The sequence below is a fragment of the Mustela nigripes genome, chromosome 9, assembly GCF_022355385.1.
Source record: "Mustela nigripes isolate SB6536 chromosome 9, MUSNIG.SB6536, whole genome shotgun sequence".
NCBI lineage: Eukaryota > Metazoa > Chordata > Mammalia > Carnivora > Mustelidae > Mustela > Mustela nigripes.
Window position 1 is genome coordinate 18,896,519 of NC_081565.1, and position 27,777 is coordinate 18,924,295.

General features: G+C 50.7%; 1 protein-coding gene across 5 annotated transcripts; it reads right to left on the reverse strand.

Moving 5' to 3' along the window:
• Window positions 1–149: 149 nt before the first annotated feature.
• On the reverse strand, window positions 150–27,736 carry TMEM268 (transmembrane protein 268). Of its 5 annotated transcripts, none has more exons than XM_059410963.1 (9): window positions 22,723–22,807; window positions 19,136–19,295; window positions 17,885–17,994; window positions 15,133–15,240; window positions 13,690–13,839; window positions 10,039–10,149; window positions 7,904–7,984; window positions 6,816–7,001; window positions 150–3,526 (listed from the first exon to the last, which is right to left on the reverse strand). In XM_059410963.1, exons 2-9 carry the CDS (start codon window positions 19,230–19,232, stop codon window positions 3,347–3,349), a joined length of 1,023 nt encoding a protein of 340 aa, XP_059266946.1. In that variant the 5' UTR covers window positions 19,233–19,295; window positions 22,723–22,807; the 3' UTR covers window positions 150–3,346. The 5 variants fall into 5 exon arrangements, with proteins under 5 accessions (XP_059266946.1, XP_059266943.1, XP_059266942.1 ...); XM_059410960.1 differs by lacking the exon at window positions 19,136–19,295 and adding an exon at window positions 27,698–27,736 and having other exon boundaries at window positions 152–3,526; window positions 22,723–22,910; XM_059410959.1 differs by lacking the exon at window positions 19,136–19,295 and adding an exon at window positions 27,404–27,595 and having other exon boundaries at window positions 152–3,526; window positions 22,723–22,910.
• Between the last annotated feature and the right edge of the window lie 41 nt (window positions 27,737–27,777).

Below are 27,777 nucleotides of genomic sequence, written 5' to 3' on the forward strand. Positions count from 1 at the left end.
AGGCAGAGAGAGGGGGAGGCAGGCTCCCTGCTGAGCAGAGAGCCCGATGTGGGGCTCGATCCCAGGACCCTGAGATCATGACCTGAGCCGAAGGCAGAGGCTTTAACCCACTGAGCCACCCAGGTGCCCCAAAATCTTTTTTTTAAGCGATTTTTATGCTATGGGAATTATATCTCCATTTTTTTTTAAACAATGTAATAAAAACAATGTGTCAGAAGTAAAAGGCAAACAATGTACCATTATACTTGGAGATTTCCCTCCCCCAGTCATGGATAGAACAAGCACACCGTAATGGGAAAGGACACAGAGCTGAACAACGCAGGTCTGAGCCTGCTCTGGCAGACACGGGGAGCCAAGAGCATGAAGCAGCGGCAGGGAAACATGATCGCTGACGGAGCCCTGACTTGCAACCACACTACGGACCAGACCTTGTACTTCCCAAGCAACACCTGGGTTAATCCCTCTGTTCTCACACCCTCCCTTACCGATGAGGAGATGGAGGAACGGGAGGATTCGAGACGGTGGGCAGGTGGCCCGAAGTCATCAGCTTGCTGCTACACTGTCTCCCGCAACTGAATTTCAGAGAAACTGGACTAGAAGCTTTATTCACGTGAACACGCCCCACGGTGCTGGAGTAATTGAGGTCTGATGCAGACCGAATAAACATTAACTGTTAATGACCTACTACATCAATAAATATACAGCCGGGGCACCTGTGGTATACAAGACACAGTGAGAGATTAAAAATATATACATATGTATACAGATGGCAACAATTTATTGTGCTCTTACTCAGGCTTGCAACTCAAAGTTGCAAGTACTTTACATTTAATCTTCACAAGACCTGCCTCGGAGGTACACTCATCCTCATTCCACGCACGAGGAGTGACACCCAAGGCTGGAAGGACGCTGCTCCAAGCGGCAGAACCTGGATCTGAGTCTGTCTAGAATCTAGGCTCCGAGCCACACCCTCTGCTCCGCCGGTGAGACGCCGCACCGCCCACACTCCCTCCGTGCCTGTCCTCTGCACACAGCCTTAAAACGGAGCTCACGTCCGTTTATGGATTCTGATGCTCACACAACCCTGGGAAGGAGGCAAGCCAGAGATCACAGGATTTTCCGAACGAGGAAACCAAGGGGCAGATGCGGGCAGATGCAAAGGAAGTACTTGGGGACACACCTGAATTCTCCGCCCACCAGGTGAGACCACAAGACACTCTGCAGAGGAACAGGCAGGAAAGAACCCCTCCAGGTGGGTCTGTAAGTCAGCCTTGAACTGGAAGAACAGCTGTTCTGTTCTTACTTCTTCTTACTTCTTTCTTACTTACTTCTTTCTTCTTACTTCTTACTGTTCTTACTTCTTTCTTACACATTTTTACTCTCTTAGGAGATTTACCAGGGTTTTATGGGAGAACAATAAAGACGGGCTTCAACAGATCCCATTCCCAGCCCGCATCTCCTCTGCGACAGGTGAGAAGGACCGCGATTGCCTGAGCATAGCTGCCCTCAGAGAAATCTCTAAAGGGAAATGTCTACAATAGCCACCTTCCCAGGGTGGGTCTACGTCCATGATTTCTCTTCTCTGGCTCAAAAAAAGCAAACGGTCAGACTGGTCTCTTACACAGCAAGTCACCCACATGCTGCATGTTCACCAGATCCACTTGTAAAGGAGTAAACGGGCCCTTGGTCAGTGATGTAGCCAATGCCAATGGTCATGCTTCTAGGAAGCAGCCAATCCGGGATGATAACCCAGGTCTCCTGCTCGCTAAGCCCGTGTTCTGCCCAAAGGCCCATCATCAGGTCTGGGCCACCTCAGTCATGCAAAGCTAGAGGACCTTCTACATGTAGATTAAAACATAACAGGCCAAGGGCTAGACTGCAACAGAAGAAGTCAGAACTTTGGCTTTGGAAGGGTAATTAAGGATCATCAACCTGTCCACCATCTACCCATTTTTATGGAGATAGGTAAATTGAGGACAGCTAGAAATGTCAGCCGGAACCAGAACCTAAGTCAGTGCCAACCTCATCATTCAATTGCGTAGAGAGCACAATCTGCAAATGTTACTATGGAGATGACAAAGCACTCGATCCATGGGATCTTTTTTTTCTTTAGCAGGTCTGGGCCATGCAAAAAAGCTCTAAGGTGAGATCTTTGTCCTTCAGGAGCTTACTCTAGCTCGAAAAATACACATGCGCATAGGAAAACAGAATAACCTAAAATCTCAACAAAGGCAGCAGCTACATTAAGAATTTAAAGGAGAAGCAGGGCATGCTCTATGTTGAGACGATTCCTGAAGGAGGGGTAAGTAACGCTAGGCTTTGAAGCATGCATAGGAGTTCAAAAGACACAACAGAATACAGGTATGTTAGTCCAAGAAAGAGTTTCAGCTTAGCAAGAAGTTTTGTGGGAGATGAAGCCAAAGCTAAGGATGAGGGCTGGGTCCTGGAGGCTGGGGAGCCTTTCCATGCCAGGGCAGGTCTTTGGATTTGGGCCTATGGACTAGTTGGTCTTCAAACTTACTTAGGAGCAGAGAACCTGGAAGCCCCCAAGCTCTTCATGGAACACCAAGAGTGACAGATTTGTGCTTCATTCCAGGACTGTGTTAGTGTCAGAAAACAGAGGACTGTGGCTCTAAGCCTGAAGGACAAACCCACAACCACAAGCATGCATGCCTTTAAACAAAACACACCCTCAAGTCAGACAGAATTGATCTTTTCCAAAGAGTTCCGTCATCAGTCACATGCTGCTGGCTTCTTTGCTGTCCCCTGGACATCTGTAGCAAACAACACGGGACCATTGTTTTTCATAAAATACAGGGCAGGAGAAACTTGAAAGTGGAGAACATTCTGAGAACTGACTTCTTTCCTTCAGATTAGGCATCGTAGAGGGCCAAGGCAATGCTACCGAGAGCAGAGTCCTCTCCAAGGCTCAGTTTCCCCATCTGACATGAAGTAGCTGAGGATGGAAGAGCATCATCGGAGACTGAGCCTTAGGCGCATGGTGGGCCCAGTGGGGACCCTCTTCACATTTCCTGGGCTCTCCAAGAAATGAAAGGCCTGGGAGAGTGGCCTTCCATCTACAGCACTAAGAGTACCAGCTTGGCAACCAGCAGCTTCTGGAAAGGCCATGGGTCAGCCTGGGACGTCAACAGGCCCTTCTGTGCAGAGTCCTGGAGAGAGCATGACACCCCTGCTGCTGACATGAGCGACACTCTTCAGAGTGCTTCTAGATGCTTCTAGATGCTTCTCTCCTCACCTGGGGCTCGCCATCAGCCAGCTGGGGCTCCAAGCCTTCCGGACGTCTCACCTTCAGTCTCACAGGAAGCTGGATGCCTTCCTCCTTAGGTCACCTGGCCAGGAAGGGACAGCACCCAGGGCCCAGGATATGGGCTTCTATGAGCTGGCAGGGGCAGGGAATCCTCGCAGAGTCTGTGTGTCGTGTCCCCACGGCCTGGGGGAGTTGCGAGGTCACCAGGAGCCGGATGTAGTAGCCACCAAAAACTGCCAGCAGCTGCTGGGCCATCTCCTGGAAGAGGCAGAGGAACAGAGTGAGGGCTGCCGAGAAGCATCTAATGCACAAGGAGAAAGCCAAGTGGTCCTCACCGCCCCGGAGCAGCAGTGATGTTCATTGGGAAGAACCCTGTTAGGTCCTCACCTGCAGCTCTTAGGAGACCCCTGAAATGGTCTGGACCCCAGCTCTGCTACTCACCCTGTGGGGTGCCTGCCTCAGCTTCCTCACCTCCGAAAGGGTGACCTCACTGCTCAGAGGCAATAATAACCACCACAAAAAAGCTATGGAGCCTCAAAGTACTAAAGAAGTGACCTCTGGGGTTGCCTGGGTGGCTCAGTGGGTTAAAGCCTCTGCCTTAGGCTCAGGTCATGATCCCAGGGTCCTGGGATCGAGCCCCGCATCGGACTCTCTGCTCAGCAGGGAACCTGCTCCTCTTCCTCTCTCTCCCTCTCTGCCTGCCTCTGCCTACTTGTGATCTGTCAAATAAATAAAATCGTTAAAATAAAAAAAAAAAAGAGAAGTGACCGCTGATTTATACCAACCAATCACACGCACGCGTGCACTGTTCCCAGCTTCAGATGACCGCGGGACTACAAAGTGCACAAGGTCAAAGTGATGCATTTGAAGAAAATCCTTAGCAAACGGGGGTGGGGTGAGGGAATCATCCCCAGGATGGCAGGTCCTTCAATTCATCCCAGGCACCTGCTGGGTTTCTTGGGACAAGCACTCCCACTGTACTTAGAGTTTGCTTTTAAAAAGCAGAGATTTATCACAAGAAAGACAAATATTGTATCTATGAGTCTACTTATATGAAACAGGTAGTCATCCATTCAGAGAGACAGAAGGTAGAATGTGCTTTCCAGGGGCTGGGGAAGAGGAAATGGGGGAGTCGGTGTTTCCTGGGCACACAGTTTCAGTCTGGGGAGATGAAAAGATTCCAGAGATGTTTGATGCAGATGCTCACAAAACAAGGCAAATGTATGCAAATGTATGCAAATGTACCCTGAATTGTACATTTAGGAACCATTACGGTGGCAAATTTTCTATTATGTATATTTTACTGTGATTGAAAAAAAAAAAAGTAAAAAGAAAAAAAGTTTTTTAATTGGATTTAATACATGCTCTTATTAACACATTTGATCTCTAAAGTTCTATTTGTTGGACTGGCACCTGGGACCCCACAGGAAATGCTCCGGTCCCGTCGGCTGGGCACTGAGCGTGTTTCACAATCCCTGAGTCCAGTGTGAAAGTAGTAAGTAAGGTGTGGGTCACATCAGGCTGTTCATGTCAAGGGAGTCAGGATTTCCGAATCAAAGCGGCCATTTCTGCCTGGTACCTTCTAACAGACCCTGACAAGTCACCTCCCCTTGCTGAGTCCTTTTCTTCAACAGTCGAAGAGAGAAAATCACAGCATCCAGCTGGTCTAGCTGGAGGAAGGATAAAAGGAACTAATCGATAAAAAGCCTCCCGCCTCCAGCCTCGTGCTCATTGTCGCCAATATCACCATCGTCATCACTACTCTAGAAAGCAGAAACTCCACCTCCCTCTGTAGGGTTGCTGGTTCCTTTAAGTCATCCTTGGTGCTAGAAAAATACTGAAAACCCCAAGGAGTCTACCACTCCCTAACTCAGACTGGTCTCCTGGCCAATCTTGTCTAAAATCAAGAGCATCAGAGGCAAAGAACTGTGGCAAGAAAACTGTACTTAGAATTCGCAGGGCTGGCTTCTGTTTGGGGCTTGGCTACCTTCTCCCTTGCTCTCTGACCTTGGGCAGGTCAGCCGACCTCTTGGTTTCCTTTTGAAATATGACGGTCTGTCTGGCCCATGCTGAGACTTGGGCACTGATTATATTTTCCTTACCTAAGTTACAAGGGGAAGCTCCTTTAAAAACATGTGCACACACACTCAATATTCATGGCAGGATATCGTATTATCATTGCTTTGAATAAATTTGGAAAAAATAATTTAAAAAACCCATCAGATTTAACAGGCTATGTCCTATAAACCCAGGCATGCCACAGCAAAGTATATGAGCTTATCAATCTTTTCTGCTCTTTAAAAAAAAGTCAGGGGGGTGGGGTGCACCTGGGTGGTGCCTGGCTTTGGCTCAGGTCCCGATCTCAGGGTCCTGGGATCAAGTCCCACATTCCTGCTCTGCAAGGAGTCTGTGTGTTGCTTTCCCACGGCCCCTCCCCACCGCTCGTGTGCTCGATCTCTCTCTCCCAAGTAAATAAATAAAATCTTTTAAAAAATAATTTAAGGGGTGCCTGGGTGGCTCAGTGGGTTAAGCCACTGCCTTCGGCTCAGGTCATGATCTCAGGGTCCTGGAGTCGAGTCCCGCATTGGGCTCTCTGCTCAGCAGGGAGCCTGCTTCCCCCTCTCTCTCTCTGCCTGCCTCTCCATCTACTTGTGATTTTTCTCTGTCAAATAAATAAGTAAAATCTTTAAAAAAAAAAAAATAATAATAATAATAATAATAATTTAAGTCAATAAAATGAAAGTTAAAATAAAGTCAATGGGATTCAAGTGAAGAGATTAATATATTTATCACTTTCTCTTTTGAGGAGTCCCATTTGCTGGATGCCCTAGGGGCCCACCAAGGCAAAAGGGAAAGTCTGGGCTGGTTTGGGCCTTTAGTCCAAATCTGTTGCCTGAAAAGGAAATTCAAGTGCATCCCTCCCTCCATCACAGAATGCCTGAGGGTACCCCTTGGTGTATGTTTCCCAGATAGTGTGTCTGTCCTCATGGAGGACACGAGCTAAAAAAAAAAAAAAAAAACAAAAAAACAGATATCTGGTCTAACAGCACTTGGTCATACCCAACAGAGTTGGGTGGTGGGACCCGACAGAACTCTGGGGCTGGGGGCACTGGAATTCAACAGAAATGCATATAAGATTTATATACCCAACTGTAATTTAAGTAGGTGGATGGATAGATGACAGATTGATTGAAAGACAGATTTTAAAAATGACCCAAATATTCATGAGCACGTTTATGGCTCGGTAGGTTACAACCTATCAACATGCAACTAGACATCCCATGGAGCTATCAAAAAGAATATCCAAGGTATTTAGAAATGTGGGGAAAAGACCAAGAAGTAGAAAGGGATTCCTATAAACTATTTTTAAAGTGCTAGAGTAAGGGAAAAAAAAAATACTGGTAACTCGTAGGCTAGAAGATTTGTATGGCCCCTACCAACTCAGCAAAGTCATGTTCCCTGAGATTTATAATTTGAGGTCCCACACGGACTCCACACAGATACCCAGGGAGGGAAGGTGGCCCCGAGCATCCCAGGCGGCCCCTACCTCCGGCTCCGCCTCAGGAACAAGCTGGCGGAGCTCAGTCTGCATGAGGGGTGGCTCCTGGGGATGAGAGCCACTGGGCAGGAGAGGCGCTTCCTCCAGCAGGTTCTCAGGCCCCTCCCCTGTCTCGGGGCTCACCCCAGTTTCCATGACAACACACAGCTGGCTCAATCTGCTTCTCAGCAAGGACTGCAAAAGAAAGAGAGAGGGGATGTGGATGGTGTCCCAACGGGTGGTGTGTCGGAGGCTGAGTCACTCCCTGCGCTGCAGACCCACAGAGGACGGATGGAGCCATGTACAGACTCAGGTGCTGACCTCAGGGCAATCTGGAGCCACATTCAAGAAATCAGATAACCGCCCACAAGATTCTCTACAGTCTCTACGAGCTTCCAAAACACTCTCCCTTCCATGCTCTCATTTGCTCTTCAAAGCAGCCTGGGTCATGGGTCCCTGCCAATGAGCAAAGCACAGCTCAAAGGCCTTGCCCAAAACCATACAGGGACGAACGGGCTGGGATCAGGCTAAACCACAATCCTGACCTCAAGACTCAGGACAGCCCTTGCAGGGCCCAGGGAAAGGCTGATCCCAGGGAAGGAGCCCGGGACTCGGAGACAGGAGGTCTGTGCTCCAATCCTGAAGTCACCAACCGGCCCTGTGGCTGCCTTCGGTGGGGGCTGCAGGACTTGTCAGAGCTTCAGTGTCCTTGTGTGTGGGATCAGAGCAAGAGCACCATGATCATAAATGGCAGAAGGCATTTCAAACACAGGAAAGTCATCTAAATACCTGGTATTTCCCTCTGCCAGAATCTTTGTTATTTGTTATCTTTATTTTAGTTATTAATGTAATTATTATGTTGTCAATAAATATATGCACATGCTAGGAAATGTGGAAAATGCAATTAGTTGAAAAGGAGGCTAACTAATATCCAGTTAAGAAGTAACAATTCCCGAGGCAGAAACGACCACTGATTCCATGTAGGCATTCTTCCTTCCAAGTAACAATTCCTTAGACATTCGTCTAACCTTAGGGAAATATAATCTGCACAATTTGGCCTCCAGGATTATTTTTGTTTTTAACTTATGGTATCTTACCTCCTGGCTCATCTTCATCTCTTGAATGTGGTCACACAAAAACTGCACACAGTCCTCCAGGTCGAAGTAGACAAACCAGAGCTGGGGAGAGAAGCCACAACAGCGGAGGCTCAGAGCCAGCCTGACCTTGAACTGCCCGACCTTGAACTCTCCATCCCTGACACTATCCTCCCCCTCCTCCTGCCTCCTCACCCGAGGTCCACCCCTCTGTGGATGAGCAAATCTATGCCAGTCTCTGGTGGGACCGTGCCTCTCTGCTGTCTCCCAGAGTCTCATAGCAGGGACTCCTTTGTACGGCTGGGAGAAAAAGGCCTCGCATGGGCATTTGGAAGATGTCAAACCCTGTTCAAGATGGCCGCCACGCCATTTGCTCCAAGTCTCTGAGCACCCCAAGAGATGCCAGCTCATCCTGGACACCGTGCATTCATCTGGGGCTACGACCTTCATCCTTAGGGGCCGGGGTGCCCTGCTGTCTGGAGCCCCACAAGCAGATGAGTGAAACCCTCCAGTCACCCACCCCCACGGCTCAAGGCTCAAGGAAGGAGATCCAACCTGGGTGCTCTGGGAGGAGGGGAGTGGGGTAAATTTTTACCTACCATTACCTCTCCTTCCCCCTCAACCTCAACAGTCCCCAGAAGGTCAGGAGAAACGCACCCAGGCCCAAACCCTCCACACCACATCACGTCACCACGGAAGTTCTGTGAGACACTGGTGGCCCACGCCTCCCGCCTCCGGCCACCCACCACTTCCTCTGGATCCCCGACCTCCCTCCTCCCAGTGACAGACCCATGGGACCCAGGGTCTCACCCCTCTTGCTGACTAGTCTCTCTCATTGTCTTGGCCCCAAGGGAAGCTTTGTAAAACAGATTTCTTTTTGGCTTTTTATTATGAAATCTTCCAAACACATATAAAGTGGGGCAGATGATGTCATTGACTTCCAACTGCCCATGAGCTTGGGTCAGGGGCTCTCAGTTCGTGGCTACTCTCGTTTCTTCATGACTCACCCCTCAGACCATCCACACCCCTCCCCATCCCAGTGAACGAAAATCCAAGATACCCTATTAGCTCATCCTAAGACACTACTTTGAAACTGAAGTTATTTCTTCAGTTATTTATTTTGACAGATAGCCCCAATTATTTTCAAGGATGTGCCTGTACATTAGTCATCCATCCATCCGTGTGTTCAGCTAACACATGCCAAGGCACTTCGGTGTGACAATCCATAAAAGGGATTCGGGAACAAATGAGACTCAAAGGACCCCCAGATTCCAGGAGCTCCCAGTCTATGATGTCACACTTGAATTACCAGAAATCTTGTGACATCATTGAGCTCAACACACGCACGCACACGCACACACACACACACACACACGGGGTCAGGCAAGATCCCCTTCTGCCCTACACCATCTCAGGTGTGTAAGACCCCATAACACAGGGATCTGCACCTGTCTGTGTTCTGCTGCAGCCTCAAGACCTAGAACAGGGCCTGGCATGTCGATAACTATTTGTAGGATGAGCAGGTCATATGCACAAGGAGCTTGTTCCCAGGTCCCACCCACACGCCCACCCCTGGGCTCCGAGCAGAAGAGGGGGGCCAGTGAGAACATGGATGTGGCACTGAGATCCAGCAATCCTACTGGGTAGAGGCCAGCCAGGGTCAGGAGACCTGGACCCCAGCTATGTGCCAGACCCCCTGTGTGACTTCATACTTATCACTTAAGATATTCCCAGGGCACTTAAACCAAAAAAATGACCAAGCCAGGTGGACAAAGCCTCAGGGTCTGACCTGCCTCTCCAGGAAACTTGCGTTGGCCGCTGAGGGCTCGCTGAAAGGTCTGGCCCAGAGGAGGTCCCCTCTGTCACCTGAATAAATGCTGAATGAGGAGCGTGGCTTAGACGGTCTCCAAGCCTCCTTCCAGCCCTGCTCTGTGCAGCTTCTAGGCTGCGGGTCACCACCCAGAGATGGGTCTCTGGGAAGAAACGCTGGAGCAGGGCGGAAGGGAAGGACTTCCCACACATGTCTCATTAGCAGACTCCAAGATACCATGCAGACGGGGGAATCCGGAGGCCCCCTCTCCCCATCAAGCCAGCCCTAACGCAGGTCTCCAAGCCGAGGTCACTCTTAGACACAGTACCTGAATCACGCTCTGGCAGCCTTCCACTGTGTCCGTCACCCCCAGCAGCACCCGGTGTCGCAGGAGGGCTCCGTTGGCAGCCGCCAGCCTAAGGTCCGTGTTGTTGTTGGCCTGTAAGACAAACATGGGTCTCGTGGCCGGATCTCCACACTGCCAGGGAGCTCTAGGGTCCAGAGCAATACTCACACTGTACTGCCTCTAGACACCATGGGGCAGTCCTGACCTTTGAGATCTATGCATCATCATATCCCTATAAAATGGGATCGCAGGGTTTGGGGGATAATAAATTCCATAGTGTCAGACAGCCCTGGGTTGAAGCCCAGCCCTGTTAATTCCCAGCTGTGTGGCCCTGGACAAGTTATGCTCCTTCCCCAAGTCTTGCTTTCCTCAGTTGCAGAATAAGGAGAAAGAGTGTCCCTGACTCCTGGGAACGTGGTGAGCTTGAACTTGACTGTGTGTGAAGCACTTAACCCAGTGCCCAGGACACAGTCCAGTACGCTGACAGAGATCTCTGTAGGGGGAGGGTGTGGGTGGGTTTGCTTATTTAATGTAAATAAAGCACCCACTTTCCAAAGCACTGAGCACAGTGCCTGGCCCTCAGAAGGAGACTCCGGGAATCCATCCCCTTCTTTCCTACCCAAACCAACCAGACACCATAGATCTAGTAGACTAAGTAGATGTTCACTAAACAGGCCAAGGTGGGGAGGAGGGAGGAGGGAGAGGAGGAACGGTGTCAGGACCCGAATGGTTTGAAGTAGAGACCCCATAAGGATTTAAAGACGCAACCAGATGATGACCCCATCATGGACAAGCCAGGTCCCTAGGAGGGCAGGACCCCTGGTAGGGAGCTTTTGAGAATGCAGGAAGGCCCTGTGGTTGTCACAGGGATGGGAAGGGCAAGGCTGGCACTTAGGCACAGGGAACTGGGCTGCCTTCCACTGAAGACCATGGCCCATGAGAGACAATCCTGCACTCAGAAGAACAGCCTCCCAACTGACCCAGACTCCACGCTCCCCACCACGTGTAAACACAGGTAAATCTACTTAACAATTCTGAGCGGCCAACCCAGCTCCATTTGACTGGAAACCTAGAGTGTTTTTTATCTTTTAAATGGATCTAAAACACAGTGAATTTTCCAGGGATGCCATGACTATGAAAACAAGGGGTTAATACATTCTGTTTCGCCTGGAGACTTAGCAAGGGCTACGCACCCTTTCTGAAACCTGCGCCTGCGGGAGTTCAGACCCTGACCCTGGCTCTGCCTCTCGCCGCCTGATAACCTTGGCCGAATTACCCCCCACTTCTCTGCCTCCATCTCCTCATCTCCAAAAGGGGAGAAAAACACCCTCACGATAAGGATGAAACGAGCCAACCCACGCAGAACGCCTGGAAGAACAAACGCCCAATGCCCGTCAGCTCCTGACATCAGTTTGATGCTGACACTGAGTCGAAGATATCATTTTTTCTGGTCCCTTGTTGGCCACAACTTCCCACATGCTTTAGCAACGTGCTTTTACTCTGTCCATGATTCAAGGCAGGGCCTTGTGGGCCTTCACGGACCTTCCAACCCTGAGAAGGGCTCATGGCCCCCCAACAAGGGAAAACAAGGCAGTGTATGCAAAATGTTTGGGCTCTCAAGGATGCTACGGTACAAGCAGGACAGGAAGCGGGACAGTGGTGGTCAGGAGGCGGGCGCTGAAAGGTCCAAGTGATGAGGGATCGAGGAGGAAGAAATCCTCAAGCTGAGGCAAGAGCCAGAAGCCCGTGTGACCGTGTGACCATAGACTGGGTACCGAGCCTCTCCACACAGTGGCTTCCCCACTGGCAAACAGAGTCAAAAATCCTAACAGTTAGTACTTACTGAGTATTTCCATTATACCAGGCATGATTGTAAGTACTTGGCACATATTAAGTCACTTAATTTTCCCAAAAACCTGATGGGGAGCCACTTTTTTTAAAATATAAGTTCTACAGCCAAAGTGGGGTTTGAACTCACAACCATGAGATCAAGAGTCACATGCACTACACGGGCGCCTTGTGGGAGCTATGATTACTATCCCATTACACGGACAAAGAAAGTAAGGCCCCAAAGGGTCAGTAACTTATCCCAGCTTGCAGAGGTAGCCAACGGCAGAGGCAAATCTGCTGGCAGCCATAGGTAGCGAGTGCCAAGCACAGAGCACATAGTAGGTGCTCATTAAATGGTGGTCATTATTGGGAGTGAAAGAACCTCCTTGGGTTCCCTGAACGAGCAAACACGAATGAGAGGAGGGCCACCGCATTCCCAGGACCTCCATGCTGCCCCTCTGAGTAAAGACATGAGGTCCTCTTCATCTCGGTGCGGTGAGTACCAGTGAACAAGGCAGGCACAGAACAGGCCACAAAACGGCCACTGCAGGCATTCTCTGAACTGCCTCCGTGAAGCCCCTGACAGGTGCCACATAGCTCCTTTGCTCTGGCTAAGGCAGGATGCTTTACTTCTTCCCCTCGCCAAGAGAAGTTTCTCGCTGCAGGCGCGGCCAGTTTAATTTATTTTTTATATGCCCAGCACAAGAGCCATGAAAATTGCAAGAGAGCCCAAGGGCAGCATCATTTCGTCAGCCTTGTTGCAAAGCCCAACAAAGATCTTTTCAGGATGATTAAGCCATAAAGTTCCTAGCTGTCCCTGTGAGCACAGGAACTAAATGTAATTCATACCCCGAACTCTGACCACACTCCCCAGTGTCCCTCTCCTCCCGAGTCAGACAGGCACGGATCTCCGAGTCCAACTCCATGCCAGGAGCCGGGGGAGCTTCTTAAGCAGCTGGAAAGGCAGTGGCGGTGTGGCAGGCAGAGTGATGGCCCCCAGAGGTGCCTGAGTCCTACTCTCCAGAACATGTGACCAAATCACGTTAACACGGCAAAAGGGAAATTGAGGTCATAGGTAGAAATAACATCGCTAACTCGCTGACCTTAAAAAAGGGAGATTGTCCCAGATAATCCTGGCAGCTCAGTGTAATCACAAGAGGCCTTAAAAGTGGAAGAAGGAGCCCAAGGACTCAGAGTCAAAGATGTGGGGAGAGCTAGACCCACCATTTTGGGTTTTGAAGATGGACAAAGGAGTGCTAAGCCAGAGAATGGAGAGGGAACTCCAGCAGCTGGAAGAGGCAGGAAGTACATTCTCCCCTAGAGGTTCCAGAAAGGACAAATCCCTGAAGTACAGAAGTCTAAGATAACACATTATGTTGTTTTAAGCCACTGTGTTTCTGGTCATTGGAGATGGCAGCCATCTGCAGACCGCCAATGCCGTAGGATACTGACCGAGAACATGGCCTGGGATCTAAGTGCCCTGGCCTTGAATGCCAGCTTGGCCATTCTTAGCATCAAAGGGCTCGGTGAACCCAAAGTGCCCTCCGCCCCCACCCCAGATGCTCTCAAACCACAGCCTGCTTCCAGAAAAACAGCCTCCAGGGATTAGACAAGGAAAAACAGAGAGGAATTAGTCATACATGTGATGTCATTTCTTTCACTCACTGGGCACAAGGGCCCGCATGAATTGTCATGGTTGGAGAAATTCTCCGAGGCAAGGAGAAGAGAAAGGTGGGAATTGGGATTCTCCTGCCGGCAAGCCCTTTCCGGAGGGCGCATGGCTGTGCTCTCCCGACAGCTCACCTTCTTCTGGTGTCTCTCGAAGATGAGTACGAGGGTCAGGGTCAGGCTCATGGCGACCAGGGTCACGAGGAGCACACCCACCCAGTGGTTCCCCAGGGCAAACATCTGGCTAGTGGAGTAGATGTTGGCCCACACCACCACATAGAAAACCTGCGAGAAACCGGAGAAAGAGCACGATCAGGAATCCAGTGATCGAACGAAGCCACTCCGTTCAAAGGGAGACACCTTTGGGACACATCCAACGCCCTCCTCAGAGACTAAGAGCTTACAGGGCCAGGAAGGGACAAATCGGGGTCTGTGAGGTGGAGCCCTTGCTCCTGGTCCATAGCAACAGTAGAGGCAAGGGGTCAGGAAAGCCCCTCTGAATCCTTGCCTACCTTGAAATAAAGTAGAAGCAGGACGGGGTCTTGGGAGTGAGAGAATTTGAGTCGGAAACCCACACTGATCCTTCAACCACTACGTGTGGCCTCGGACAAGTTATTAACAATGCTCTGGAGGCGCTTGGATGGCTCAGTGTGTTAAGTATCTGCCTTCAGCTCAGGTCATGATCTCAGGGTCCGGGGATCGAGCCCCATCGGGGTCCCTGCTCAGCGGGAAGCCTGTTTCTCCCTCTCCTTCTCCCACTGCTTGTGTTCCCTCTCTCACTGTCTCTCTCTGTCAAATAAATAAAATCTTAAAAAAAAAAAAAAAACCCACAAAGAATAATGCTCTGAGCCTCAATCTCCTCATCCGTAAAATGGGGATAATACCTCCTTCACAGGTTGTTGTAAGGGTTCATCAGACAATGTGTGGAACAGCCTAGCCCTTGTTAGAAAATGATCACATGCCAGGGGCCATCCCTTTCCCTTCCCTAGCAGCAGACATGGGAGTCAAGAGCACAGAGTAGTGGCAGATCGGAGTGGTTAAGAGCACAGATGCTGAAATCAGACTGCCTGGGTTCAAATACTGGCTCTGCTCTTTGTACCTCTGTGTGTGTGTATGTATGTGTGTCTGCAGAACTATAGGCAGACAGGAGGTTTCTATGCATGTGTCTTCATGTGCAGACATACATGCACACATATATATAGAGACTTCTACACACCCCTGTATGTACGATCAGAGCTGAAATGGACCTATCAGCTGAACAGATGGGGGAACCAAGTCCCAGGGAGAAGACAAGTCTTAACCAAAGCTAGACTCTGAGCCCAAAGTCTCACTGGCGGGTCCTCCGATTGTCAGTCCCAAACTCTGGCCTCAGTAAGCTCAGCCTCCCGTCCTTTACACGAGGATCTGGTTAGGACTCTCTCCCACCGATTTCCTTACACCACATCCAGGTCCGTGTGTCCTGCCATAACTCAGGCAGCTGGACCACCAGCCCCAAGCCCCTTGCCCACACCAGCGGGCCCTGGAACATGCCACAGAGTACTGCAGCAGGGTCGGCATGCTGCCCCCCTCCCCCCTTACCACAGCAAAGGCCAGCCGCATGGGCCTGGAGTTGTAGATGATGTATCTTCTCACTTGGGGCTCCAAGAGGGCGCTTTCGGCCAAGCTCCTATACTGGTCGGCAGGGACCTGCTTGTCCATACGACGGAGAGAGACCAATCAGCCACAGAGAACCACTCCCACCCCTTCCTGCATGCAAGCAAGTCATTTCCAGTTCATGTGACTGTCAGGTGGAAGGGGGATCAGGCACAGGCCAGGCTAGCCCGGAAGGCAGAACGAGGAGCTCAGAGCGCTCAGAGTGGCAATCACAGGATGCTGCCTTCAGCTCAGGGAAGGCTGGGCACCACTGGGGAGATGGGGCAACTCGAGATCCAAGAGGACAGCCTGGGGGGTGGATCCTGCAGCCCAAGGCTCAGGACCTCGCGGTAGACCCATGATAGCTTAGGTTAAGGCACAGACCCTGGAGTCAGGAGCCTGGGTCGGAAACTTGGCCCTTCTATTCATGGGCCACGTGACCTGGAGCAAGGAACCCCACTTCTCTGAGCTTCAGGCTCCTCTTCTGCAAAATGAGAACAATAAGAATATCTACCTTGTGGGGGAGGGGCTTGCATATTAAATAACATACCACATTTACAATGCTAACATATATGTTATAAATGTGCGTATACATAGGACCTGAGCGGGGGGGACCTTTGTTCTGCCTACTCCAGCGGTTATGTGCTACTTCAACAGGTGTGTGTATACAGCCCACGGCACTGAAAACTACCATCTTCCTGCCTCCCAGCCCCTGAAAAGATGGCATAGCACATAAAGGCCCTACAAGAGTGGACTACTTCAGGCCGCCTGGGTGGCTCAGTGGGTTAAAGCCTCTGCCTTCGGCTCATGTCATGATCCCAGGGTCCTGGGATCGAGCCCCACATTGGGCTCTCTGCTTGGCAGGGAGCCTGCTTCCTCCTCTCTCTACCTGCCTCTTTGCCAACTTGTGATCTCTGCCTGTCAAATAAATAAATAAAATCTTTATTTAAAAAAAGTGGACTGCTTAAGAAAACAGAACTTAACCATTAAATATGATATTTAGAAACATGGTAGAATAATACATAAACTGTTCCCCAGTTAAGAAAACCCCATCTGGGGGGCAGCCATGTGGCTCAGTCATTGGGTGTCTGCCTTCGGCTCGGGTCATGGTCCCAGCGTCCTGGAATCCAGCCCTGCATCAGGCTCCCGGCTCAGTGGGGGACCTGCTGCCCCCTCTCCCGTTCCCCCTGCTTTTTGCTCCCTCTCACATCTCTCTCTGTCAAATAAATGAATAAAATCTTAAAAAAAAAAAAAAAAGAAAGAAAGAAAAGAAAAGAAAAAAGAAACGAAAAGAAAACCCCATCTACAGACAACGGTTTAAGAAAAATGTTCTTTTGGACAAAGGCTGGAAGGGACTAGGGGGTGATGAACCAGCCACTATTGCTGATCTGCCGTTAGTACCATCAATTGGAAAGTTTCCCTTTAAGTGATAAGATGTTATTGAAACACAAATGCAATTCAGTTTGAAAGAAGTAAACTTTAAAATCTTCAGGGTGAAATTAACAGTGTATCTTTCCCCTCCACAACCAGTCCTCCCTAGGTGGTGCAGGGGAGGGCCTAGTGACCAGGAAGACAGACACCACACCTCGGGCTCCTTTTAACAACAGCGACACCTACAATGTACAGAACATGTACTACATTCCAGAGACAGTGCAACTATCCCTCAAGCAGTATTTTCCTTCCTCTTCACTAAAACCCTATGTAATAGGGATGAATATGGCCCTCGTTTTATAAAGGATGGAACAGCCACTCAGAAAGGTTAAGTCACCTGCTGAAAGTAACACAGGCAGGAAGCAGAAGAGCTGGATCTGCATCCACAGGTCTGAGAAGCCTATGTCTCAAATCACTATGCTTGAAAGCACGACATTACCATCTAATGAGTTCAGGCAACTTTCCTTTGAATAGACACACTCCCAAAAGACAATGCAATAGACAGCTCCCTCTCCAGAAATGCCCTTCCTCCTGTCTACCCAGCAAACTCCTCTATTTTTCCTTCAAGACCCCAGATCAAGTATCTGTTCCTCCATGACGCTTTCCAAACCAGGGCTCCCCCAGATGAGTTCATCGTTTTTCTCCTGTGAATGGCTTCAGCACCTTGGATGGTCCTCTGGCTGGCACGGGACAGATCTCGCTGTCCTGATTTACCCAGCGCGAGGCCATCTCCTGCGCTGGGCTCCATGAGCAGTGCGAGCACAGGCGCGGGGTCCTGGTCACCCCCATGGTACCCAGCGCCCAGCTCAGTGCCTGTGCAAAGGATGGGTGCCCCAAAACACGTATCCCTTAAGTGAGGTATCGGGGAGGAGGAGACCCTTCTCATACATATTCCTTAGCTGCCCCATCCTACGGAGCACAGAGTCAGTGTTGAGCGAATATTTTGTGAACAACTGACTGAAAGGACAGATGGACGGACAGACAGGCGGGAAGAGAAAAGGAAGGGAAAATGGCAGAGGCTCTCAAGAAAAGCAGCACTCGGGGCGCCTGGGTGGCTCAGTGGGTTAAGCCGCTGCCTTTGGCTCAGGTCATGATCTCAGGGTCTTGGGATCGAGTCCCGCATCGGGCTCTCTGCTCAGCAGGGAGCCTGCTTCCCTTCCTCTCTCTCTGCCTGCCTCTCTGCCTACTTGTGATCTCTCTCTGTCAAATAAATAAAAATAAAATCTTAAAAAAAAAAAAAAAAGAAAGAAAGAAAAGCAGCACTCACCTGAATACCCCACGTCTGCAGCTCCTCCTCGGCGGCACCCAGATCGAAGGAGATGGGTGCACAGGTGTTGTCGATCCGGAGAACCGTGAGGACCTGGCCATTGTGGAGCTCTGAAAGCAGACCAGAAGCTTCACCTGGCTGGGTGAGAACTACTATGCACGAGCCCAGAGCCTGATGGCATCACCTCCTCTGGCCGTGAGGGCCTTCTCACGGCAAGGAGGGACATCATGGCGGTCCCCGAGTCCCTCTGTGGGAAGCACTGAACTTGAGAGGAGACCCCTGCGAAGGCAGAACTGGGACCAGAGCGTGGAGGCAATCCAGACACAAGGCAAGACCACAGAAGGAAGAACTTGCCGAGAATGGGAGCTGTCCACACAAAGAACTGGAGGTAGTGAGCTCCCCATCATGAAAGAGACTTCAACAGAGACTGAACAACTAACTACTGGAGAAGGTGGCGTATCAGACATTATATGATCACCGCAAAGGAAGCTCACCCCAATATGACACGCCCAGTGGGCTCCGTCTGACTGAGGCCGGCAGAACAAGGAGCCCCCAAAGATGTCCCCACTGGACTCCCCAGAGCTTATGAAATACGCTCCCTCACACGGCAAATGAGAATGAAGGTTACAGGTGGAGTTACGGTTGCTCACCAGCTGGCCTGGACTGTCTGGGTGAGCCTGATGTCATCACAAGGCTCTTTACAAATGGAAGAGGAAGGCCATGGCGGAAAGGTCGGGAGGGGTGTGATGGGGAGAAGAAAAGCATGGAGATGGAACACCACTGGTCTGGAGGTGGAGGAGGGTTCACAGGCTGAGGAGCTGTGTGGATTCGAGAAGCCAGAACAGGAAACGGGCTATCCCCAGGGCTCCTGAAGGAGAGCAGGCGTGCCGACATGCTGACCCCAGGCCTGTGGCTCGGCAACGCCAGTCGCGCTTCCGACCTCCAGAACCATAAGAAGATGGATCTGTGTTTTGCGAGCCACTCTGTGGCGGCAAAAACCCACGCTGGGGATCCAACACCACAGAACTAATTTACTGGTAACCTGTCCCCAGGGTGTCTGCAACGCACTCAACATTTCAAAAGCACCGACTGAATTAAGTCTGACCTCAAGGAACACACCACACATTAGCCCAGCCTAGTCACAACAGCTACCTAAACGCTCCCGCAGGACCGGCCAGCTGGGGCGAAAGCTCTGGACTGAAACCCCCTCAGGCCCACGGAGGGCTGGCCATGGAATGAAGCCACATCTACCTTCCATTCTGAGTGCAGAGACTCTGGACGGGAGGATCGAGATCTCCTTCTGCCCCAGCATGAGGCCCCGAGAGCAGCCCTTCTGGTCAGCAGCCATGGGGCCGGGGGATGCCAGTGTTCGGCCTTGCAAGGCTGGGGACTGGGTCTGCTGGCACGTTTTCTGTGGGCACGGGTCAGAAGATAAAGCAGCACAGAAGAGATCAAACCAGAAGTATTTTAGGTGCTGGCCCAAATCTGTCACCTCAGAGGCTAGCTCTGGGCAATCCCTGAGTCTTCAAAGCCAAATGACTAGTCCTACCCACCTGGGAATTCCTGGCCCACGCACTCTCTCTACTCCTTCACGCGGCCCCTCTCTGGGCCCTCCCAGCTGGGCCAACAGAACACCTCTTGGCATGTCCAACACAAGCCTGGGCCAGGCTACCTTCACTCTCTGTTGTGCCCTGTGGCGGCCTCCTCGTTGGTGTCTCTACACCCACTCCTCCGGCCACTCCTCCGGCCTACACTCCTCCTACTCTCCACACAATGGCCACCCTGCGAACTGGAAGACATCAGTCCTCTAAGGAAAACTTTAGTAGCTTTTTGGTGCTCTACGGACAAAAACCAACCTCCTCGATACACTCTCCCAACACTTAAGGGAAACAACCTCCTGCTAAACTCACCCCAGGCCAGTCAGTTCTGTCACACCACACCAGCCTCCTTTGTTCTTAGAACACAGAGTGTTCTCTCCCGCCCCAGGGCCTTTGCATATGCTGTTCCTCCCCCCCCCCCCAGAACACTTCCATTGGACTTCACACAGTTAAATCCTACTCATCATGGGCATCCCAACTCATTAGCTACTTCCTCAGGGAGTCTACCCCAACACTATCCTTAACAGATCAAGTCCTGCTAAACCTACTCAGAACGGCTCTTCTCATCAAGGATAAGTACATATATTTGCAATTATTTGCTTACATATTTATTTAATTAGTTGAGTAATGTCTATCTTCCCCACCAGACTATGTGCTCCCACACTGGTTCTGCTCATCACTGAATCCCCTAAGCTGGGTTCGGTACTTACATACAGTAGGCAATAAATAAATGTTTGATGTATAAATGAATTGACAGGACAGAACTCTGGTCCCCAACTCTAACAGGGTTCTTTTTTTTATGTTCTGGGTATTGCCTATGAGCTCAAGGGTGACAGGATATTCGACCCCCCGCCAAAAAGAACCTTAATTGCTTTCCTCTTCTTTTTTTTTCCCAAGGTCTTTGCAAGAGGTGAGGGGTGTGGAGGCAAGGTGGCAAGGTGGAGGAAGCAAAAGCTAGAGAGCTTTAGGATTCAAAGTGTGGCCCAGCCTCTTGCTTATAGAGGAGCCTTGAAGAAGTGACCTAAATCCCTGGCTGGCTTCCTCACTTGGAGGGGGGTCATATCCACCTCAGAGGGCTTTACAGAGAAGTAAGAGGATGAAAATAAAGGCCTGGCACAACATAACTGGCCACTATTGTTGCCCATTCAAAAGCAAGCTTGTCAGGTCTCAAAAGTTGCCATAAAGCAAACACACACACACACCTCCCCACCACCCCCAAATGGATTTAGTTGTATTTCTCCTGACCCTCCTACACCTGCTCCAGGAAGGATTTAAGGTGACTTCATAGAGGTAAAATGGGACGAGATAAAATAAAATTAAATTTAAAAAGAAGCAAATGAGAGAAACTGGATGAAAAGGAAATAAAGGCTGTAAGAAGACAGAATCAGATGAAGTAAGACCAGCTTCCAGATGTTGAGCCCACACATGGCACTGGGCTTGGGTTTCAGGGTCCCAATCTCATCCCATCCTCTGAGAGCCCTCAAGGATGGAAACCATTACCACGGAAAAGGGAACAGAGCCTCTGACGAACAGACCTGCCCAAAGTTACCAGGGAAATGAAAGTGAGAAAGGGAAGCAGCTAGATCCAAGGCAGTGCCCAAAAGACAGGCAGGCAGGTGAGGCAGGACCACAGACTAGCTCTGCATCTCACAGCACAGAAGAGAAAACCCACAAGGACCAGGGCAGCAGGCCTACAGAACATCAGCGGCTCCCCCAGCCTAGCTCTGTGCACCCCGAGGACAGCGCCCGGCCCAGCAAGGCCAAGACTTCTTGCAGTGTCTTTGTTTGTCTTTCGAACCAAGTTCCTGGATTCGTAGCAATAATCTCTCTCATCTGTTCCTTAGAGTGGGAACAGCAAGTCTCCACTTAGAGATACTTTTTTTCTTACACCTAGATAAGAACAAGAACTTGAAAAGCTACCAAAGAAGTAGGCACTTGCACAAGTGTGCACACACGTGGGGCGGGGGGGCAGGGGGTCGGGGCAGGGAGCAATTTCCTCCAAAGGAGCTCCTTTGCCAAAAACCAGTGGAGCAATGTCTTCCAAGTTCTAAAGGAATATTATTTCACCCCATTTCATTCTACTGGTGTGTGTGCATGTGTGTATGTGTGCATGTGGGTGTGTAAACTGCTTTCCCAATACCAGTAGTAGTAAAAGAAACCCTGGGTGTCTCAGTCATTAAGCATCTATCTTTGGCTCAGGTCATGATCCCAGGGTCCTGGGATCAAGCCCCACATCTGGCTCCCTGCTCAGTGGGGAGCCTGCTTCTCCCTCTGCCACTGTCCCTGCTTGTGTTCCCTCTCACACTTGTCTCTCACTCTCTCTCTGTCAAATAAATAAATAAAATATTTTTAAAAAAAAGAAAAAAAGAAAGAAAGAAACCCTTGTTTTTAAGAAGTTTTAAATCATCTGAGTAACCTACCAGTCACAATTTTAAATGCCTACACCTAGCTGCCCATTCATTCTGCTCACTCAACAAAATACTTACTGAGCACCTACAATGAGCCGAGCCTGTGCTAGGTACTATAGACGCAGGGATGGGCAAGGCAACTCAGAGCCCCTGCCCTCATGGAGTTGACATTCTAGTGGGAAGCTGGACATTCAACACTTTATGACACAGGTCATTACTTAATTACAGACTAGGATAAGCACTATGGGGAGCAACAGGAATATATCAGGGAGTCCTGACTTAGGATTCCCCATGGAAGGGATATCTGAACTGAGCTCTGAAGCAGGACTAGAAATTAATCAGAGGAAAGGAGGCAAGAAAAGAGCATAACAACCAGAAGAAAGAGCAGATGCAAAGGCCCTGAGGCAGGACTGCATGCCAAGAACGGAGAATAGGGGCAGCAAGAACCAATAACACAGGACTTGCAAGCTGGTTATAAACAGATCTTCACACTAAGTCCCGTGGGAAACACTGAAGCAGAAAGTGACAGGGTCTGTTCTGCATTTTTAAAAGGGCTCTCTAATAGCCACATAAATGACAGAGGCAAGGAGGAGAGATCAGCTAGGAAGATACGGTGGCAGAGGTCCAAGCAGAAGGTGATGGAGACTTGGTCTCCAAGATGAGGATAGACAGAATGGGTAGAAATGACAGACTGGCCTGTAAATGTCCACCCCTAGCTAAAGGTCCTTGTCTACTCTCTACTGCTCTCTACTCCCCTCCCTTCCATCATGATATGTGAGTCCATCTCCGGCATCCTGGGAGAGGGGGAGGGGAAAAAGGGTCATGACCTTACCTTGGCCCCAGCCTGGAGGACTCCCTCCAGGCAAGGCACTCCAGCCAGGGGAGGAGGTGGGCAATGGGCTGGCTGCCCCGCTGGGGCCCATCTGTGGTTCACAGGCCATAGCAGAGAGCCAGCTGGGCTCTACTTCCCCTTCTTGGAGTTGTGGTTCATTCTGGAACAGCCAACGCAGCTTCGCTTGCCTTCAGAAAACAGCACAAGAAAGAACTTCAGGGCTGGGCAGGCTGGGCTCCATGGCCTCTCCAAGGCCAAAGTCATCCCAAGGCCAGAGAGAGCCACCAGGAGTCATTCCCCTGACTTTGCTCTTTCCAATAATGCTGAGGGGCATTCTCAGGAGTGAAGAGAAAGAAATAAAACCCTCCTCCAAGGGAGAACTGAAAACTTCCCTCTGGTCTTGGGTCTTCTCCAGCTCAGACACAACCAGGCACTTACCAGGAGCTTATGACCTGAGCATGCCCTACTCCCAGGCATCTGGGATTTCTGTTCCCTTACTGACAGCACCCAGGCACCCCAGGCAGCCAGGCACAGGACCAGTATATCCATCATGGAAAGCCTTGTTTATTCAAAGGATCTCAAATAGCTTCCCAGAAGTCATCACAAAATACAAATGAAAAAAAAAAAAAAAAATCAGGATGGCGGGAAATATAGTTTACAAAAAAATAATAGTAATAACAACCATGAAGAACAAAAAATACCCACATAATCAGGGGATCAGGGTCCCTAGCAGAGGCAACAGAAGTCTATGCTGAAGAGCATGGGCTCCAGGTTCGGACTAATCGATGTAAACAACACTTACACCATCTACTAGTTTCCTAAACTTGGGCAAGTGGTGTAGCCTCCAGGAGATTTAGCTCCCTATCCTTAAACACTGGTATCTTCCCCACAAGGCTGCTCTGAAGAATCAGTGGGAATAGACAAGGGCATCTGGAACAAAGGAGCCATCCCACAACTACTAGTTCTCATTGGTGGTGTTTAGAGGTTTGGTGCAGTTGCCATGCCTGAGCCAAGAACTTGGGTTTGAGCTTCCAGGTGGCCAAAGCTAAAAGAGAAATACTGTCAGTCGAGCAGTAGCAGTTCCCATTCTCTATAAGGAGACAAGAAACAGGACGGTGAGGAAAGCAATGCATCTTCCTGGCATCTAGCTCCGAGAGATCTGGGAAATGCTTCTTCCAAAGCCCTGGGAGCTGGGTCAGGGACAGCACAGCAGCGTGATCATGAGCCTAAGGCACTTTTATCAGTAAAGCAGAAATGTCCTTCATGGGGATTTTCTTGACACCAAAGCAGAGTTTCCAGTGCCATACACTCTGGCTGGAGCCTGCCCTCTCATTCTTTCAGCTACGTGTCCACTTGGGACCCTGAGAATTACCCATCACCAAGGAAAACCAGGCCTGAGTCCCTGGGTTGACACTCCGGCCTGGCTAACCGTCTTGGTGAAAAGTCCAGCAGAATTGGGTTTTGCTGCCATGGTTCCTGATGCTGGTGAAAATAAGCATCCAGTCAACCCACGTCTGCTTGGTTCCAAGCTAGCCAAAGGGCTGACCGCCACAGCACAGGTCCCCTAAAAAGGGAAGCCTAACTCCCATACCCCCAACCGCCCTACATTTCTCTGTCTTTTAAAAAGGACCAGCTACATAATTTGTGGGGTCCAGTGCATAATGAAAATGTGAGGTCCCTGGTTCAAAAATGACAAGTTCAAGATGGCGACAGCAGAACAATCCACCAGATAAGGGGGCAGCTTCCTACGCAGGGACCTGTGTGACCCACCAGGCTGCAGGCACCTCGAGCCAGCTGTGATTTTAAGCTCTCAGAAGATCACTTGGGAACCCTCTCCACCAACCAAGTATGAACCACTGACTAACAAGTATCACACACCGACTAACAAGTATCTACACACTTGCCCTGTACCGGGCTGAGGCCAAAAAGCAACAAAATGTTATGAAAAAACAAGGACTTGAACACCACAAAGGCTAGGTCTGAAGCCCGGCTCAGCCACAAGCCCTGAGACTTGCTGTCCTCCCCTGTAACCAGGCTTCAGGGAATCCCACCCAGCCCAGCTGCCCAGGAATGACATCCAGGATTCTGCTCACTCAACAGGCCTCTTGCCTAAGAAGGAGAGAAAACTGAGAGGCAAAGACGTAAAAAAAACCTGCCCACGGTGGGGTGGCTGGAAGCTATAGGGCCCAGACGGGAACCATCTGACTCCAGAGTCCAAGCCCATAATTCCTAGGCTCTGAGCCTTAGGACCCAGGCCTGGCTGTCTCTGAGTCTGTTCTTTAATTCACCTTTAAAAAAAAAGAAAAGAGGGGCGCCTGGGTGGCTCAGTTGGTTGGACGACTGCCTTCGGCTCAGGTCATGATCCTGGAGTCCCAGGATCGAGTCCCACATCGGGCTCCCCGCTCCATGGGGAGTCTGCTTCTCCCTCTGACCTTCTCCTCACTCATGTTCTCTCTCACTGTCTCTCTCTCAAATAAATAAATAAAATATTTAAAAAAAAAAAAAAAAAGAAAAAGAAAGAAAAGAAAAGAAAAAGAAAAAAGGTGGTGATTGGGGCAAACTTCTACTGGCTTCTGAGATTGCATCTTCCCCCTCCCCTAGCCCAGCCTGCCCACAGCAGGGATTCCCAAACACTACAGAGCATTAACCGGTCAATTACACCACCCCTCACTTCCTTCCTCTTAGTTTGCAAACCCCCCACCCCTCCCCCAGGAAGCCTAAAAGCAACAACAATAGCCCAAGGAAGTGAGCCCAGCACTGACAATCTCAACAATCTCTGAAGCTCTTCTCTGCCTCCTCTGGTCACCTCCTGGGCCCACCATCAAACAAGAATCCTTGGGCCCATTTCCCAGACAAGAAAACTCACTTTTCCCAGACATCTCAGGGATGTCAGAGCTAACAGCCTGCAGCCAGCCCAGAGAAGCTGCACTAGAGTCTGAGAGAGGCCTGTGGGACCCAGCAGCCCACACTCCCTCCTCCAGGCAGGACGAACCACCCACAGGCTGGAGCTGTCCAGAGAGCCCCCCCACCCCCACCCCCGGAAAGTTTCCCATAGTTGCAAAATCCCACAAGGAGGCATTGCCTTTGAGGAGAAATCCCAGCACCCCAGCTGGCCCAATTAGCCTCCTGCAAAGTCTCAATCAGAATTCATTCATTCATCTGAAATAACGAGTAATAGTTGAGTAATAGTTAAATAATAGTTAAAAAGTACCCCTAGGGTCCTGCCATTTCCCACCTGTGTCACCTGGAGCCTGTCACTTAACTCTCTCTGCCTCAGTTTCATTACATGTGAAAGGAGATAATATGGTAACTGAGGCTAAAGGAGTTCAGGCACGTATGTCACTCAGAGCAATACAGATAGGAATTCGAATCTGATTTGATAGGAAATCAGAGCAGGGGCAAATAGGAATCACCCAAGGAATACAGCTGTCTCTATTTTTACTCCACAAACATTCCCTAAGAACCTTGAGGTGTCAGGCCCTGTGCTATCTCAACTCAAACACCAAAAATAAAAGCTAAAGTTCTCGGTTAGCTTTCCCTTGCCGAGAATCCCAACTGGTGGGAAAGATGAACTCAGAGAGGGGCACCTGGGTGGCTCAGTGGGTTAAAGCCTCTGCCTTTGACTCAGGTCATGATCTCAGGGTCCTGGGATGAAGCCCTCGAATCCGGGCTCTCTGCTCAGCAGGGAGCCTGCTTCCTCCTCTCTCTCTGCCTGCCTCTCTGCCTACTTGTGATCTCTCTCTCTCTCTCTCTCTGTCAAATAAATAAATAAAGATGAACTCAGAGAAAGAGAAAAAAGAGACAATGACCAAACAAGGCAGTCAGAGAAAGCGGGCAGTAGCTTGGGGTGGGAGAAAGGTTTTGCAAAGGTGGAGGTGAGAGAAGGGACTGCCAAGCAGAGACAGGTACAGACTAGAGGCCAGGATGGGCCCAGTGAGGGCCCTCTGCACTCACCCTGCAGCCTTTGGTCCAGCCTGGAAGCTGTAGAGGGGGTTAAGGGGGCTGGCAAACACCAGCCTTGGGCACTAGTGGACCCCATCACCTTTCCGTGTGTCCTGGGCCTGCCATTCTGCTCAGCCTTGCACCAGCCCTAGGCGGACTGGGGAGACGGAGCCAGATACCAGGGCGGAGGCAGAGCCAGCAAGTGAACACAGCCTCAAGGCTCCTGCAACTAACTGGTCATCCACTCCCTGGTTTCCTTAGTTTCCTTTGCTGATTCTGCATTTTAACCAGACCTTCCAGTCATGCTTCTTTTTTAATTAGCTGGTGAGCCCCTGCAAAGGAAGATATCCTTAAGTCACTGAACAAAGGTCTCCATTTTTGAAGACAGAATGCCCGGTCTCCCCAGGAACCGTGTGCCTCCCTGGGATGGACGTGCGAAAGGGGGCGAGAAATAACTCACAGTTTTCACAGATCAGGTTTTGTTCTTGTTAAATTGGAAAGCCCCAACAAAAGGCCGTAAGAGAGCCTGTCACATAAGTTTTGGGGTGGAAAAGCCTTGAAAGACAATAGGTCCTAGCTCTCCATTTTGCAGATGAGGAAAGTAAGACCCAGAAATGAAAGTGAACTATCCAAGGTCAAAGAGCCAGGCCAGGATGGAGTCTGAGCGGTACAGGGTTCACTGGGGCCGGGATGTGCTACCACACCTGGCCCTGGCCTTGGCCTTGGGCAGCTGTCTCACCCGGATCTCTGCCTTCAAGTCCTCTCCGGGGTCGGCTGCCCGGGTCTCTCCTTCTCCCCGGAAATCCCCGCCCCCGGCCCGGGCTCCGGGCCGCCAGGAGCCGCCGCAGAGCCGCTCCCACGCCCGACACGCGCGGGAACGCAGCCCCAGGCGCCCGGAGAGCCCGGCCTCGCCCGCGCCGCCGACCCCAGGCCGGGAGAGGACGCCCAGGCGGCCGCGTCGCTCCAATCTGGGCTCGCAGCCGCCCGCGCCCGCGCAGGCACCCGGGCGCGCGCCCCGACCGCGCACACTCACCGCCGCGCCGCCGCCGCCGCCGCCGCCGCCGCCGCCGCCGCCCGGGGACGCGGAAGGTCGGGGCCGCCGCAGCCCCTCCG